This window comes from Schistocerca americana, chromosome X (genome assembly GCF_021461395.2).
Source record: "Schistocerca americana isolate TAMUIC-IGC-003095 chromosome X, iqSchAmer2.1, whole genome shotgun sequence".
In the NCBI taxonomy this organism is placed as follows: Eukaryota; Metazoa; Arthropoda; class Insecta; order Orthoptera; family Acrididae; genus Schistocerca; species Schistocerca americana.
The window spans coordinates 560,518,253-560,533,916 of record NC_060130.1 but is presented as its reverse complement, the minus strand read 5'-3'; the positions used below and the strand labels follow the sequence as shown (position 1 = coordinate 560,533,916).

General features: G+C 40.8%; 1 protein-coding gene across 1 annotated transcript in view; it reads right to left on the bottom strand.

Annotated features, from left to right (window-relative positions):
* LOC124556741 overlaps positions 1 to 15,664 on the bottom strand; it is an 87,221-nt gene that overhangs the window by 44,608 nt on the left and 26,949 nt on the right. The window contains exon 2 of the mRNA XM_047130742.1: positions 4,692 to 4,776. Within this exon, the coding sequence (XP_046986698.1) occupies positions 4,692 to 4,776 (85 nt within the window). The remainder of the gene's footprint in view (positions 1 to 4,691; positions 4,777 to 15,664) is intronic.

The following is a 15,664-nucleotide window of genomic DNA, read 5'->3' as shown; positions in this document are numbered from 1 at the left end:
TTCTTTTAATGACTGTGCAGATGGCCGGTGGAGGCCGATACCGGCAAATGATGAGAAGCGTTTTGTGAATATATAAATTGAAAATAAAGTGTTAAAAATTTAATGAATCACTTTCTACGATGACAAAATAACATTCCCTCATGATTAAACAGTATTTGATGCTCTTGGGCTATTAACGCCATTAGGAGTATTCACCTGGACCCTAACGTACATCACACTATCAATGCCCATTTCACTTCATTCCGTGACCCTCAATGTTATATATAACTTAACTCATCATCTGTGATGGCTAAGTGACCACGTTCTGTGAAATGTACTGTCTCCAAATCGATGTAATAACTGGGTTTCAAAACGGGTTTTATAGGCAATATCGGCACTCTTCTTCGTACAATGATTCGAAATGTAACGGTACTAACACTTACACAAATCCCATTTCTGCGTATAAAGACAAGATAGCAAGAAGCAGGCACACTTGCAGTTGATAAAGTTCCCAGTTATTCTTAAGAAACATTTTATGGTACCTGTTTTTGCTACCACGGCTCTAGTTTAGATTTTGTCGGTGCAACCAAACTGGATAGAACAATTTATTCCTACAAAGAATTAATAAAGACAGACTGAAATACAGTAGTGACACATCTTCAGTCCACACTATTTACTACACCGGGTTTAATGTATTTTATGACGAGTGCATCGAAGTAGAAAAAACGAGACGTATGTAATGGTCAGACACCTAATATGGTGAATAGGCACCTTCCAGATTCACAAGAAGTGTGGCTCCACTCAGAATAGATGCATATAAATGCTGGACAGTGATCAGTTGTATTCTACAACTCTCCTTAAACAAGAGAAATGAAATAAAACAAGTGTACCAAGTCTTCGAGAGATACCATATGACTGTAATAGGGTCATAACTGATTTTTCATAACGGACAAAAATGGCTGTTTAATATTCACATTCGATCTCTACGAAATTCAACAAAGAGTCGCAGGTTTCCCTTACGTTCATGAAGAAAAATTTCCATATAAATTGCCAAGTAAATCGATGCTTATCATCTCGAAACATTAAATATCGTGCTAAAACTAATTTCTCCATAACATAACACACGTTGTCATCTAAAATTGACTTTACCTGTTCGTTTCCTTTTCTATGTAACCACAGCAGCCACTGGGAACGACATGTCCTCCTCAGTCATTGGAGAGCCTTCACCACGCTTCACGGCTGGAAGACAGTCAGGAAAGGAGCTTCCCACTTGTTCACCAAATGTAAACACAGTACGCAGTAGTGCAAAAGTAATTCAAACGACAGTATATGTTTCCAGTCGTTGGGATACTTACTTTGGTGGTATTAACACCTCTGAACTTCATTTTCGTTGCCAAATGGTCTCAAAGAGCATTTAATGTTCAGCAGTAAATTGTCCCATGAATTCTACATAACATATGGCACTAGATACGGTAGCTCTAGATACACTTAATAGGTTTACGATTGTTATTATATTTGCATGAACTTGACGGGTGCTAGCAGTTGGTCTTTGTTTGACGGCTATGAAGTCGGACGTGATGTTATATCAACGCAACACCTTTATGATTACTGACACTTCCAGACAGATTACAGTAGGTGTAAAAAAGAAAAAAACAAACGACGTCAGTTCTTCTTAGGTATGTGAAAACAGCGACAGGTATATAACGTGGTATTCATAGTTTTTTACAATCTTTCTCTTTCCGGAAGTGTAATTGTAAATTCAGTCATGGGCTCACACCTCCTGCGCATCTAGATCTGCCTGCAAATATACAGGAGACGTGTGCCCAAAAAATTAAAGCTAATAGTTTTGTTTCACTGATAATATAATCCTTTGAGAGGGAATCATGCTATTGTATCACTGACATTCCTGAATCACCGCTTCAGTAGGCGCTACACTAAAAAAGTGTAAAACAGGCTGGTGAAACATGAAATAATCAATTTATTATTACTGAAGAACAGCTCTATTCAAGGTGCTGTTTCTTCATGTCATTGTCGGATGGGATTAGTGAATGTTTCAATTAGATAAAGTAGTATTGGTATATACTGTAAATGGAGCGGAGCAATCAATATAAACTAGGATTTAGATTTTATCTTACGATTTGAGTAGTTCTAATTTTCTGTGTCACTGATGAGACTACTTAGAGAAAAACCCATTTTTGTAGACAAATGTCTGGATAAAAGTAGCAAAATTCGACTTGTTGAAGTGTCTAACCAGCCCTTTCTTTGAAAACACCTGCAGCATAGTACACATATAAAATATTTTTGATATTCATAAACACTTTTTGGAAGGTATAGCATGAAAACAACTGTAGGAAGACGTGCCTGAATTCCTTCCTTCGAATTATCCAGATTTCGTAACTACTAGGGATGTTACAGCATGCATTTTCGCACATCTTTCATGTTTTTATCTGACACTTTGTAAGATGTGTTTGCAGTCCTTTATACGTGTTAGTGACAATCATTTTATTTCAATAGAAAAGGTTTTTATTTAATTCGTTGAAATCATATACTACCGCCGATTGTGATATGTGAGAATAACGAAAAGCTATTCTCTACTCTTTTAGTCACTTCTTTATAATAGCTTGTTCCCTACATATTCAAAGCAAAATCACCAAGTATTTTGTATACTGAATATAAATAACAAGATTCTGCAACATAATTAATTAAAATAACTCCGTATCACACCTGTAAGAAGTCACGCTGTTAACCATCGTCCCGGTCATCCTCTGGTGAATGCTGTGTGGAGGGGCATGTGGACGGCACACAACTCTCTCAGCCGTTATTAGCTTTCTAGACCTCAGAGCCGTTGTGTTCTCTCGGGCGTGATAGATTATTGGTGTCGGAGATGTCCGAACGAGCAGACCCCATTTTGATCCTGCACCCACTATGAATCAAGACATAAGTAAATTAAAGACATTAGCAGTCAGTGGGCATTGATTTGTATAAATGGGTCAAGTTGAAAATTTTTGCCAGGCCAGGATTCGAACCTGGGTCTCATGTTCAATAGGCAGATGTGCTAACCACTACGCCATCCATATAAACCCACATGGACTACACTAGCACGCGTCCCGTCAGACCCAAATTCTCAGCTTACACCACACAGTACTGGTATTGTGCCCCAGCTTATTAGACTCACTACTGACGGCATTTCGCCGATTCCCGTAAGACTTCGAGCTTGGTGTGCATCTGCACTGAAGGGATCGTTGGCCGTCATCGCCTTAATTATATAATTATATATGTGTGGTGTGTGTCCTTTCGGATGGACGATGACGGCCAATGATCCCATCATTGTAGATGCACACCAAGTTCAAACTTTTACGGGAATCGGCGAGATGCTGCGAGTAATGAGGCTAATGAAGAAGGGCACTATATCAGTAGCATGTGATATAAGTTCAGTATTTGGATCAGACGGAAAGCATGCTAGGGTAGCCCGTATTGGTGTGGTCACCACTGTCTACAGGGTCAAGGTATCTACTTGGTCAGCAGGAGACCCAGATTCGAATCCTGGTCCGGCAGATACATTCAACTTGCCCCACTGATATGAATAAATGTCCACTGGCAGCTAATGACTTTAATTTCTGTGTGCATTTCCTGGTGTACAGCTGAGTTGTTTCCGTTTCTGCACAATAGTTGGACGATAGACCCAGCAGCCTTCTTCATGTTCTGAGAACTGTGGTGTTAGGTGTACTGTTGCCTGGCGTGGTTGGACGGGCATCAGGTACACACAACAGCACAGCTCGTAGAACCGGAAGAAGACTGCAGGATCGGTCACAAAATTCTGTGCAAGAATGGAAACAACAACTCGGCTACACATCCGGAAGGACATCACTATTTATAGCCGCTATTTATCATTAGTGAACTCCACAATTATGCTCGTGAGGCTCAGTGCAACCCGATACCACCTTACTTCCAGGAAAGTATCCCTGGCGGTAACAGGAATTGAAGCCGCGTCTTCTACAGGACAGTAAGACGCGCTGAAAGCTTAGCTACGGAGACCAACAAAACAGAATCAAGATTCCATTTTCACTTCTTTCCTCATATAAAATACATAAGTATTTTTCTGTTAGTACGAATGCAACTAAGTTTCTTCTATTGTAAATTATTACTCTGTTTTGTTCTTTAATGTTGCTGAGTCATGCTGCATTAAGCAAAGCAGAAACTGTAGTGGGGCTAAAAATCTGTTTGAACTGCCATGGGGGACTGTAATAAAAATATATTTCGCCTCAAGGTTCACTGGCACCTCTTCCTTGTTCATAAAACCGATGAGAACCACATTAAGCACTGAGAGTTAAATATACCAACATTTGTTATATTGTTTCTGTGCACAGTTATTATGAAAGTATAAGTTTAAAACTAACATGGATCTATTTCGAAGTCGCTATCTCATTAGAGTATACGGGCTTGAAATGGGTCTGGCATGATGTTTGTAAGTGACACAATCAGCTTCATGTTATGCTCAGCGATAGAATTTTGGTATTTCCGCATCAGGACCGTGTCAGGTAGATACGCAAAAATATCCAAAAGGAAAGAAACTTCTTGTTTACTCTAGAAAACAAATTTCATAGTACTTCATTACTATTACTGCATAGACAGTGTTACTCACTTGCGTAAATAAGGTAAATATGGTATTTTATGTACTTAAAGTCTGGGCAGCGTGTCTTGCGCTCACTTACCGAAGAGGTAGATGGGGACGCGCAAGATTGATCTTCTCCATCATCACCCTCCAGATAAACGTTGGGCCTCACATCATCGCTTGAGCTGCAAAGAAATTTCACGACTATGTTAGGGTGTATATTGTACATGAATACATAAGAAAGTGTGCACACGCACGCACACACACACACACACACACACACACACACACACACACACAACGGCACAATTTATTTCTGCGTCAAAATGTTCCTGGAAATACGATTGATAATTGTAACCGCAAAGTATAAAAGGACCACGTTAGTCAAATGAAAACCGAACACTAGCTATAATACACAGACGGCGCCACGTGTGACCCCACTGCAGCTACGTTTCGATGCTGCCACCGCTGTCGTGGGGGAACGCCATAGTACCAAATCAGAGGTGCACGAAGTTATTGGGTTATGACCTTGGTTGATGGCGGGCTGGAGTAGTGTCATCGTCCTACTGTCATAGTGTCTTACGGCTAACGCCTACGATTCGACTACCATTTACACAGGTGTGTAGCAGACGCGGCCTGCATTCTTCGGCCGCTCGCTACACGGACTCCAGTGATTGCATGATAATAAGTGGAGACAAGTTCCTTAGGCGTGGAACAATAGTTGCTCGTAGGCTGCGCTTCAGAAATTTGGCTAAGAAACACGCAACATCCTCCGTATAGCCCATACATTTCACTGTGTGATTTTCTCATATTTGGTGACCTGAAGAAAGAAATGTGTGGACGGCGGTTTCTGTCGGACCAAGGAGTCCAAGAGTGGGTGTCTTTGTGAATCCGCCAGCGGCCGACTACTTTCTATCTACGGAACAGGAATTTATCGTCTTGGTTCTAAGCGGGATAAATGTCTTAACGCGTGTGGAGATTACTTTTGAAGGAAATCATTCCATGGTCCCGTTGTGGCGGGTATTCGGTCTTCATTTGACTGCCCCTGATAGACTACCCACTGTCCTGTGTCGTATATCTGGAGAAAAACAATCTTTTCTGTAGCTACAGTATCCTGTAAAACACTGTTAATCATTTCTATGTTTAAATCTGTAATCCGCAAGCCACCACGGGGTGGAAATGTACCCGCACGTGTTATGCAACGCGAAAGCACGCAAATCTGACACCTGAGATTTTAAATCAATCCATCATCAAAAGCATCTGACGCCGAAGCACAACTACGTCATCAGTAATGTTTCTTACGACTTATAGTAAAGGATTTTCATCCATCCTGATTTAGATTTTCCACGGTTTTTCACAATAAATTCAAGTGATTGCCAGTATGATTCCCTTAACAAGATGACATTCCCTCCCCCACTTGATGTAGCGCTCCATCTCCAGTGACTATGATCCTGACAATATACCAAACTCTAGCCATCATTCCTTACTTCAAAAAGTTATTTGCGTAATTTTGTGTCTTCAGACATAAATAAGTCACAAGAGGGAGAGAGAACTCACATCGCGTTGAAGAGACGTAGAGTTGTTCCTTATTCTAACGCATTAGGTGGAATGTAGCACGAATAATTCGCTTTGGATGAGGATTCGAGGTAGTTAAATGTGTCTTTTCCCAGTTCTGACAAAGAAGTGGTACAAAAATGCCTGCATATGATTTAAATAAAAGCACCGTCATTTTTCTAAGGAGGTATGGGCATGCAGAGAAAATCTGAAATATAGAGAACAAACAGTAATCCAAATGGAAACTTCTTGGGTAATGAATACATTTTATTTTTGTTCCACGTTACTTTTCCTGAAAAGTCAAATTAAGCCATGGTTGTGAGTAGATCTGTACTTCAGCAACGCACTGCTTAGCAGAGTAGCTGGGGTTGTTAGGCCAGTAGATTAACCTCTTGAAAGCTTCAGGCTAATAATGAAGGGCTTCAACCTTTTTCCCACTGAAGACACTACTTTGCAATTTCAGTACTGATAATACCGAAAATAATGAGGTAAGAGAAATCTATAATATAGCTTCAGTCGCTGGATGCACTTTAACTTCTTTAGAAAAGCTTAACAAAAAAGTCAATTTTTGTTAATATGTTGTATCTAGCGACATCAGTTCAGGAGAGAAGAATATAAGCCACACACAAAAATAGCTCTCTGGCTTTTCTGGGACGCTCCTCTACCTATTCGATTTCACCAACGATATTTCACATTCATAGAGATGAATGCGGCTGTAATTTATACAGCAAAATACAGAATGTGGGCGACGAATTCTACGACCAATATTCAACGAGAGAGTTCCAATGGAAGAACCTAAACAAATAAGAAATATCATGAAATAGAGAAAAGATACAAACCGTCCAGTTGTCATCTGCTAACACTGTAGCTAAGATTTCCAGAACGCATTACACGAATACTAAATATTAAAGCGTCTCTGAAGAGCGATCACTGCGCGCCTAAAAAACATTAAGTGGCTATTTTAATAACGCAAGCTCCCCATCCCTGCAATTTAGAGTGCCTGAGAATATATGAAAAGAAGAGTAGGAAAAATTTATTTAACATTGCTGTGGACAACTTTCTTTAATGACTTGGATATCAGTGGTTCATTAAATTGCTTCTTTTCGCTTCATCCTCCTACTGACACACCATTAAATGGCTTCAGGCACATGAATTTTGGTGAATTTGAAAACAACAGAAGTCGATGTTATTGATGGTTTTCGTTTAATAACTAGCAGATTGCCGAAACTCCCTTCGAGGGCTTGTTGACATCATCTTTGTTTGACAACGAAACAGAAGCCCAAATGTGAACAAATTCTTCCTTTTTAATATTTGGTCACTTACCTAATGATAGCACACTGCGCAACAAAGTAAAGGCGCAATTTTTCGGAAGCCCGTAATTATTTCCCATTGCGACCTGTAAGTCTCAAATTTGGATGAAAGGTGGCTATAACATTCCTCTGTGATGGTGAAAAAACGTGACGTCCTGCGACGTCAGCCTCGGGCTATGTGACGCTTCAAACAGCAAGGTGTCACCAGATGCGGGAGAAAGGTCACAGTTCAGAAGTTACTGTGAGGCCTATGGTGGGATAATGATTGCACACTGCACCAAATTTCACCACAGTTCTACCCAACACCACCGCGGACACGTCATTCGATGAGAAGGTTTGTAGTGACGCGGTTTTGTTACGTCCGGCGGAGGAAAACGTTCCAGATACACCGCCACACAGAATCGGCTCGAAAAGGTCTCAGATGGTGGCATAATGGCGTCAATGAAATCACCCCTTCCATTCAGGCACTGATGAATAGCAGAACGATGTTCTTGACAATTTGTACACAGCTGACACGCCACAGCGGCTTCAATACTTCTCTAAGGATATCGCGAGGTAACAGCCCCACTGAACACGATGACACCCCTTTGGAGTATAGTGGGACCGTAAATTTTGCTCTGGTGTACAATGTGAAACCACAAGGAACAGCTGAAAACCAGTTGACGAAATTTAATCGCAGTCTGAAGCAGCATGGGATGCTTATACTTTTTCAGCCCTCATGTTTTCACTCTCCCGTTGTATGATTACAGGGGGGGGGGGGGGGGGGGGTGCGAAATTAACGCATGTGAGAACAAAACGGCAAATGGTCCTTCTAAGACGCCCCCAGTTTGACAGTACTGTCAGTGCCACCCGCCCAGGTTTGATGAGCGCTTTAAAACTATACCTCCGCAGTGAAAACCAATGAGACCGTCCTGGGTGGCTGCTAATAGCCATGCCATAAAGGAGAGCCGGCCGCGGTGGTCTAGCGGTTCTAGGCGCTCAGTCCGGAACCGCGAGACTGTTACGGTCGCAGGATCGAATCCTGCCTCGGGCATGGATGTGTGTGATGTCCTTAGGTTAGTTAGGTTTAAGTAGTTCTAAGTTCTAGGGGACTGATTACCACAGATGTTAAGTCCCATAGTGCTCAGAGCCATTGGCCATTGGCATTGGCCATAAAGGAGAAGTGTCAAGTAGCTGCCTAACTGCAGGCACCTAGGACTCTCGTCACAGATTTTTTTTGTAAACGTACATTTTTAAAGTGCTCAAGAAACGTGGGCGGGTGGCATTGAGGTTATTCAAGTACGTTCAATGCTGCACCGCTGCATCATTACACCCCCGGAAGGAGTGAAACAGGGGGGCTAAAACAGCGTAAACACCCTTTGAAGCTTCGGATCACGTTCAGACTTCGTCGAATGGTTATGAACTGTCCCTTGTGGTTCCACACTGTACACCATATCAAAAATTGTGGTCGCACTGCACTCCAAAGTGGTGCGATCACGTTTAATGCTGGCCAACGATGTCCTTAGGTAAAAGCGTCCGTGGGCTGTCAGCTGTGTCAAGGATTGTCAAGAACTCCATCTTGTTGCTTATTGCATTGTGAAGTGTTGTTTTCGACCGCAAAATGTGTAGGAATCAACGCCTTGAGGTAAGTGGTTGTTTCAATCTGATAGGTGATGTGTCAGTAGTGTTTTCCTCGGTCACGCATAAGCAAATCGTGTGATTTCAACGTTGGGCGTCGCTGTTCTAATCTCCATCTCAGAGCTGTCGAAAAAATGTATAAAAAGGGGTAAGATGGGGTGCGACGTCCTTCCCATTGTGTAACGGTGGCGTGGGGCTGAACTTTGGTGAAATTTTCTGCCAGTGTGATATCATCGACCCTCACACGAACTTCTGAGCTCTGCCCCCCCTCCCTTTTTTTTGTTTTTTGCATGTATAAGCACGTTGCTGTTTGAAGCGTCGCCGATCCCAAGGGTGACGTCTCAGGGCGCAACGCTTTTCCATCATTACAGAGGAAGATTGTAGGTGGCTCTGAGCTAAATTTGAAAGTTATACATCTCAATGGGAAATAATTATGGGGTTTCGAAAAAGTGATCCATAAATTCTGATGTGCAGTGTATATGCCTGTGAGAGTACAAAGCTAAATATAAAGAAGTAAGTTACAAACAATGTCTGCAGACAATTTGTTTCTTTCTAAATAAAAGTGTTCATTTAGAAACATAAAGATCTTTTGGAGCAAAGGTATTATTTACTTCTACTAATACACTGAGTATTCGTTTATATTAAGCGAACTCATCTACAACAGTCAGTATGTAGCATTATTTTAAAAGAAAATGAATGAAAAACCTTTAAGCAGAGTGGTTCTACACCTACATATACATGTACGCTCCGCAAGTCACCGTACTGTGCGTGGCGGAGAGTACCTTGTGCCACTACTTATCATTCCCTTTCCTATTCCAGTCGCAAACAGAGCGAGGGAAAATCGGCTGTATAAATGCCTCCTTACAAGCTTTAATTTCTCTTGTTCTTGTGGTCCTGACGCGAAATGTACCTTCTTCTGGTGCCGCTTCTCTAAGTTTTCTCAACAGTGTTCCTCGAAAAGAACTTCGCATTCCCCTCAGGGATTCCCATTTGAGTTGCCAAAGCATCTCAGTAATACTTGCGTGTTGATCGAACCTACCGGTAACAAATCTGGCAGCCCGCCTGTGAATTGCTTCGTTGTCTTCCTTTAATCCGATCTATTGGGGTCCAAAACACTCGAGCATTATTCAAGAATGGTTCGCACTATTGTTCGACACGGTGTCTCCTTTACAGATGATCCATATTTTGCTAAAACTCTTCGAATAATCCGAAGTCGGCCATTTACCTTCCCTGTTACAGCCCTTCCGTGCTCCACAGCATTACGTTAACTTCTAAGGTTGATAAATGCAACATGTAAGTAGCTGACATAGTGGGAATCAACATATTTCTTAATTCATAAGACGTTTAAAATTAACTATACGAAATCTTTTTATTTGTAACCTGTAGTGTCATATGTCGTTGACATTTAAGCGCAGTTGTACATCTGTGGGACCCCAACAGTGTAGTGACAGCCTTTCGACAACCACTGAAGTGACAAATTTCAATAATTTGGAGCAGTTGTGGTAAAAGAAAGGCACCTTTTTTAACTATGAGAGAGCATAATGTTACTTTTATTTAGATTCTGAATCAACTACCAGCCATTGCAGCACAGGCCAACTGTCTATAATGTCTTCTAGATTTATCTACACAACCTAAAAAAGTATCAGAAAGCTGCCGACATTGTCTCTTAAATTACTGGCTGGCTCTGAGCACTATGGGACTCAACTGCTGTGGTCATAAGTCCCCTAGAACTTAGAACTACTTAAACCTAACTAACCTAAGGACATCACACATCCATGCCCGAGGCAGGATTCGAACCTGCGGCCGCAGCGGTCGTGCGGTTCCAGACTGTAGCGCCCTTAACCGCTCGGCCACTCCGGCCGGCTTTAAATTACTGAATAATCCTCAGCCGTACCATTTTTTATGTATAATGTTGCACGTCAAGCTGAGTTTGTGAAGGTCCCCTGTCATTTAAAAGAAAATATAAAACATTCGAGTCGCCTCTGTATTTTCGCTCCAAGAATATGTCTTTAGTGAAATTACATTATCATGAATGATAAGGCAGAATGCTATCGTAGGTTTTTTCGGTGTTCAAGAAATACTGAAAGCGTTACTATCAGAGTGTGTGCGTAGTGAAGGAATAAAGCTGTGACAGTGTCACAAAATAATAAATTTGTATCAGTACCACGCTACTTTTTAAAAATGTGTTGTTTTAGACTAATGAAATCCACATATTCACTCATAAAATATTTCTTCGAATTATCAAGGAATTTTAAGTAGGTTTCATTTGATCGTTTCCAGAAAAAAAAATTACGCGCAGTCGCTTAGATTTACCGCTGTAGGACCATAGGGTTTTGTTATTTATCCTATCAATTTGCATCCATAATCTTATTAGGTATTCGGCCTGAGTTCTTGAGGATAATATTCTCGAAATATAGTCTTCATATAGCGATTTCTCTCAGGCTGTAGTTCAAAGTAATTTAATAGTTGATATTTATATTATTTTATGACTTTTTGAAAACTGATGTAATACGTTGTGTTTATCGTGAACGGGATCAGTGGAACAAATAGCTAATTAACTGTGTCACTTAATAGCTTTAAGTTTCCATAACGTAAGGACCAATTCAAGGTAGAAGTCTCCCTAAGAAAGGAAGAGCTAGGATGAATTGTGTAGGACACGTCAAAAAATGCTCCTTGGTGTCTGAATATGGACAGAACTGATCAATGCGAGAAGGTGTCTGCGCTTAGTTGATATGTATGAGCGTGTCACATAATGCAATGACTCATACTTGTTAGCTATTACATCCCAAAGCAGCAAGCACAACGCACACATATGCAATTTAAACAGTGGGTGAACGTGTTATACAAGTTTTCAAACATGAGAGAAAACTCTACATGAAGACTATATTTAGAGAATATTTTCCAAAAATGTGTGGCTGAATATTTAATAAACTTATTGATCAAATTGTTATGGTCAGTAACAAAACATGATGATCTTATAATGATAACTCGAATCGAGTGAGCACAATTTTTGTTTCTTAAAACGGTCAGACGAAATGTATTGAAAATTCATTAGTAATTTGCAGAAACGTTTTATGAGTTAATGCGTATATTTCCTTAATCTGGAACAACTAGTTTTTGAAAATAAGACTATTAGTTATACAAATGTATTATTTTGTGACACTACCACTACTTTATTCCTTCTCCACACTCACACGCCAGTACGTAACGCTTTCAAAATATACGAAAAATTATTTATATGGCTACATTCTGCCCATTTACAATTTTATTCATAAAAATGACTAATTATTTCTATTCAAAAGATCCTGTATGGTGCACGAGTTATTAAGGTGAAACATCTTTATTTATAATTGAAATCATTTCTGTTATCTATGAGACACTTCATTTCCATGAGTGTGTTGTCAAAGAGTGTTAAAGCTGCATATTTCACCCCTATCTGCACCAAAGTGACATTCTTTAAAGGGTAATGCTGATCAGTTTTATTACAGTGTTGTTCCTGCGAATATCTCTATTGCTCTTAAACTCAGACTGACATTTGATAACAGATTTCATAAATGAATGAATGTATTGTGAGGGAGTGGGCAATATTCCCATCTGATTAAAGTGATGTGTGCAAGATGTGTGTGCATAAACCCCAATCCAATTGCTTTCATTTGTGTAATGAATAATTTTTAGCTAGGTGAGGAGTTCCCAAGAATATTGCCCCATAAGACATCAGTGAATGAAAATATTCAAAATCCATCAACTTTCTGTCCTCTATATTCCCAAATTTGGCAACACATTCTCACGGGAAATGTAACCATCCCTAAACGTTTTAGCAGGACTACTGTATGCTTGTTTCCAGTTTAAGTTTTCATCCGTATGTTCACCTAAAATCTTGGCAATTCTACCTTGTTTATTATTTCTTGTTGATATATTTAATTACTAGGAGGTGGGATTTTTTGAGTGTACAAAACTGGATGAGTTGTCCTTCCTAAAGTTTGAAGGTCACACATTTGCACAGAGCCAGTTAGTAACTTTCACAAAAGCATCGTTAAGGATTTTCTCTATTGATACTTCTTTCCCTGGCCTCATAGTAATGCTTTCATTATTTGCTAACATGAATAATTCTGCAAGATAATTTTCCTTTAATTTACGTCTATAGTCACAATATTTTTGTTTAACAGATTACCGGTTTCGGTCTTTACTGACCATCATCAGATCTGCAGCAAAAATAGGAGAAATATAAATACACTCGCAAACTGTATACAGCGTAAGAACAATACATAGACCATAATGAAAAGTAGTACTGACAAAATTTACATTTGTGCGCTTTAAATATGAAGAGGCATACCTCCCTATGGAGTGACCAGTATCAGACAAATGCTGTTCCAAAGCCGTTTTGTTTCGTGGCTGTGAGTGTTCTTTAAACCTTAATTTAAAAGAGCGGCCTGTTTGACCGATATAATATTTGTCACAGTTACTGCAGTCAATCCTGTATACTCCAGAGCCATCAAATTTATCATAGTTCCCTCTCAATTTATGTTTTATCCGTAGTTTTTCGGTGTTATTAACCTGTAAGCCACATCTTACATCAGACTTTTTAAAACATTTTTCTATTTCCAGGGACATTTTGCCGTTAAATTTCATAGGAATAGTTTCCATTCTATCTTTGCCGGTTCTCTTTTGTGTGTGGGTGTATGTATGCCTGTTGTTTGTTAAAAGTTTCTTTAGCCTGTTGTAGGGGCGCAGACAGCCCGTGTGTTCTGTGGAAAGGTGGGAAAATCCCACAGTCGGCTCACCGGTGCTCTGGGGCACCAACAACTCCACCGGCGGACAACACGTTGGCCGCACCTGTTGCGGTAGTAATACTCCCCGGAAGAGCGTGATGACCAACCCCATCTCACCTCACTATATGTCCGTTGGTGCGGATCACTGGCCCTGTTTATACTGATAACAGTGACACTTCGGTGTTTATTGTCAGCATACGCGTTGGCAATGAAGTGTCGCTACGACACAATACACTGGAGAGCACACATACAAAAACACACACACACATTTTACAGAAAGAGCACATTGCTTTATTACAGCTTATCACTCCAACCTAAGGGGCAGGGTGCAGGTATTGAGTATGATGAAAGGGAAATAATGACAACACAGGTCCACCTCATGGAAAAACTGCTCATATGTTGGTGTGGCGGCGTCGATGGAAACGGGCCAAGAACGACTGACCTTTTAAGAAGGAGATGCTGGTGGCTTTTTAGCTTCACAGCTAAATGTTTACCTTAAGGAGGCCTCTCACCATCTGCCTCCAGATACCAACTAAACGGGGAGTGACCTGAAGTAACCGCCACCTACTCTCCACTCGCATAGGCTTCACACACTCAGCGAGACGAGGGTACATAGTGACGAAAGCAATGGACGTGTAATCAGTGCTGAACTCTTAGTACTAGGCTGTCACCGATTTTGCTATTCCTCCGCCTAAAGGCCAAAACTGGCACCCGTTTTTGCAACACCAAGGCTTTCGAAGCAGCTTTCCTGCTCTTATTTACAACATTATTGTTAATATAAATAAATGTACTGTCGATGTCGCACCTAGTGGGACGAGAGTACAAATGAAAGATATTTTAGTTGCGAGGAGTGTCCAGAAGGTACGTTCCCATCGGTCGTGTAATGGGAACTAAAGCGAAAATCCCATTAAGCTTTGCACAAATGTGTTGGGTAGTATCTCGTGCATGCCCGTCGATCGCGTCACGTTGCACTTTGAAATTCTGACCGCATAGTAAGCACGAAAATAGTGTATCCCACCAAGTGTGGGGGCCTGCCGAGAGATTTCACCTAATTTCATGTAACCCTACGTAACTGTTGTGCGTTTCTCTCTTCATGACCACTGTCGGCCTCACAATGCGTGGGCGATGAAGATGCCCATCCTACGGTTTCGATGGGGTGTGTTGCATCACCCACTATATACCCCGGAAGTAGCTCACTCTCATTTTCATCTCTACTCACATGACTCATTAGCTATGAGGACAGTATTTTGGCACAGACAACGAGCTGTAGACCAGCATAGAGAACTGGCGGAAAGCAAAGGCGGTTTCCTTCTACGACGATGATATTGGAAATTTGGTACGATGCTACGACAAATGTCCAAGTCGGAGCGGCTACTATCTAGAGAAGTAGATGGAAGGGGCAGCCTGTTGCAAATGAAACCTATCTGATTTTCATTGAGCTTCACATTTCGAGACCGATAGGAAGTTACTTTTTGGACAACCCTCGTAGATCATTGTCTGTTCTGGCAATTTACAGGTATTACGTTTAATAGACTGATTAAAGGTTGGTACTCTAAGGATAAGCCATTCTTAGTTATTTATTTCCCATTTATAGATCCGTTATTTGCTACTCATTCGTTTCTCCAGTGAGCAATACCCTAATAACTCCTTTGTTTCCGCTATATCTTTTTAAAGAGAGGACGGAGCTGCAGACGCTCGCACCTGTTTTGGAAGCGACATGCTACAGTCTTCATAGTACATGTTAATTAACAAAAAAAATGGTTCAAATGGCTCTGAGCACTATGGGACTCAACTGCTGTGGTCATCAGTCCCCTAGAACTTAG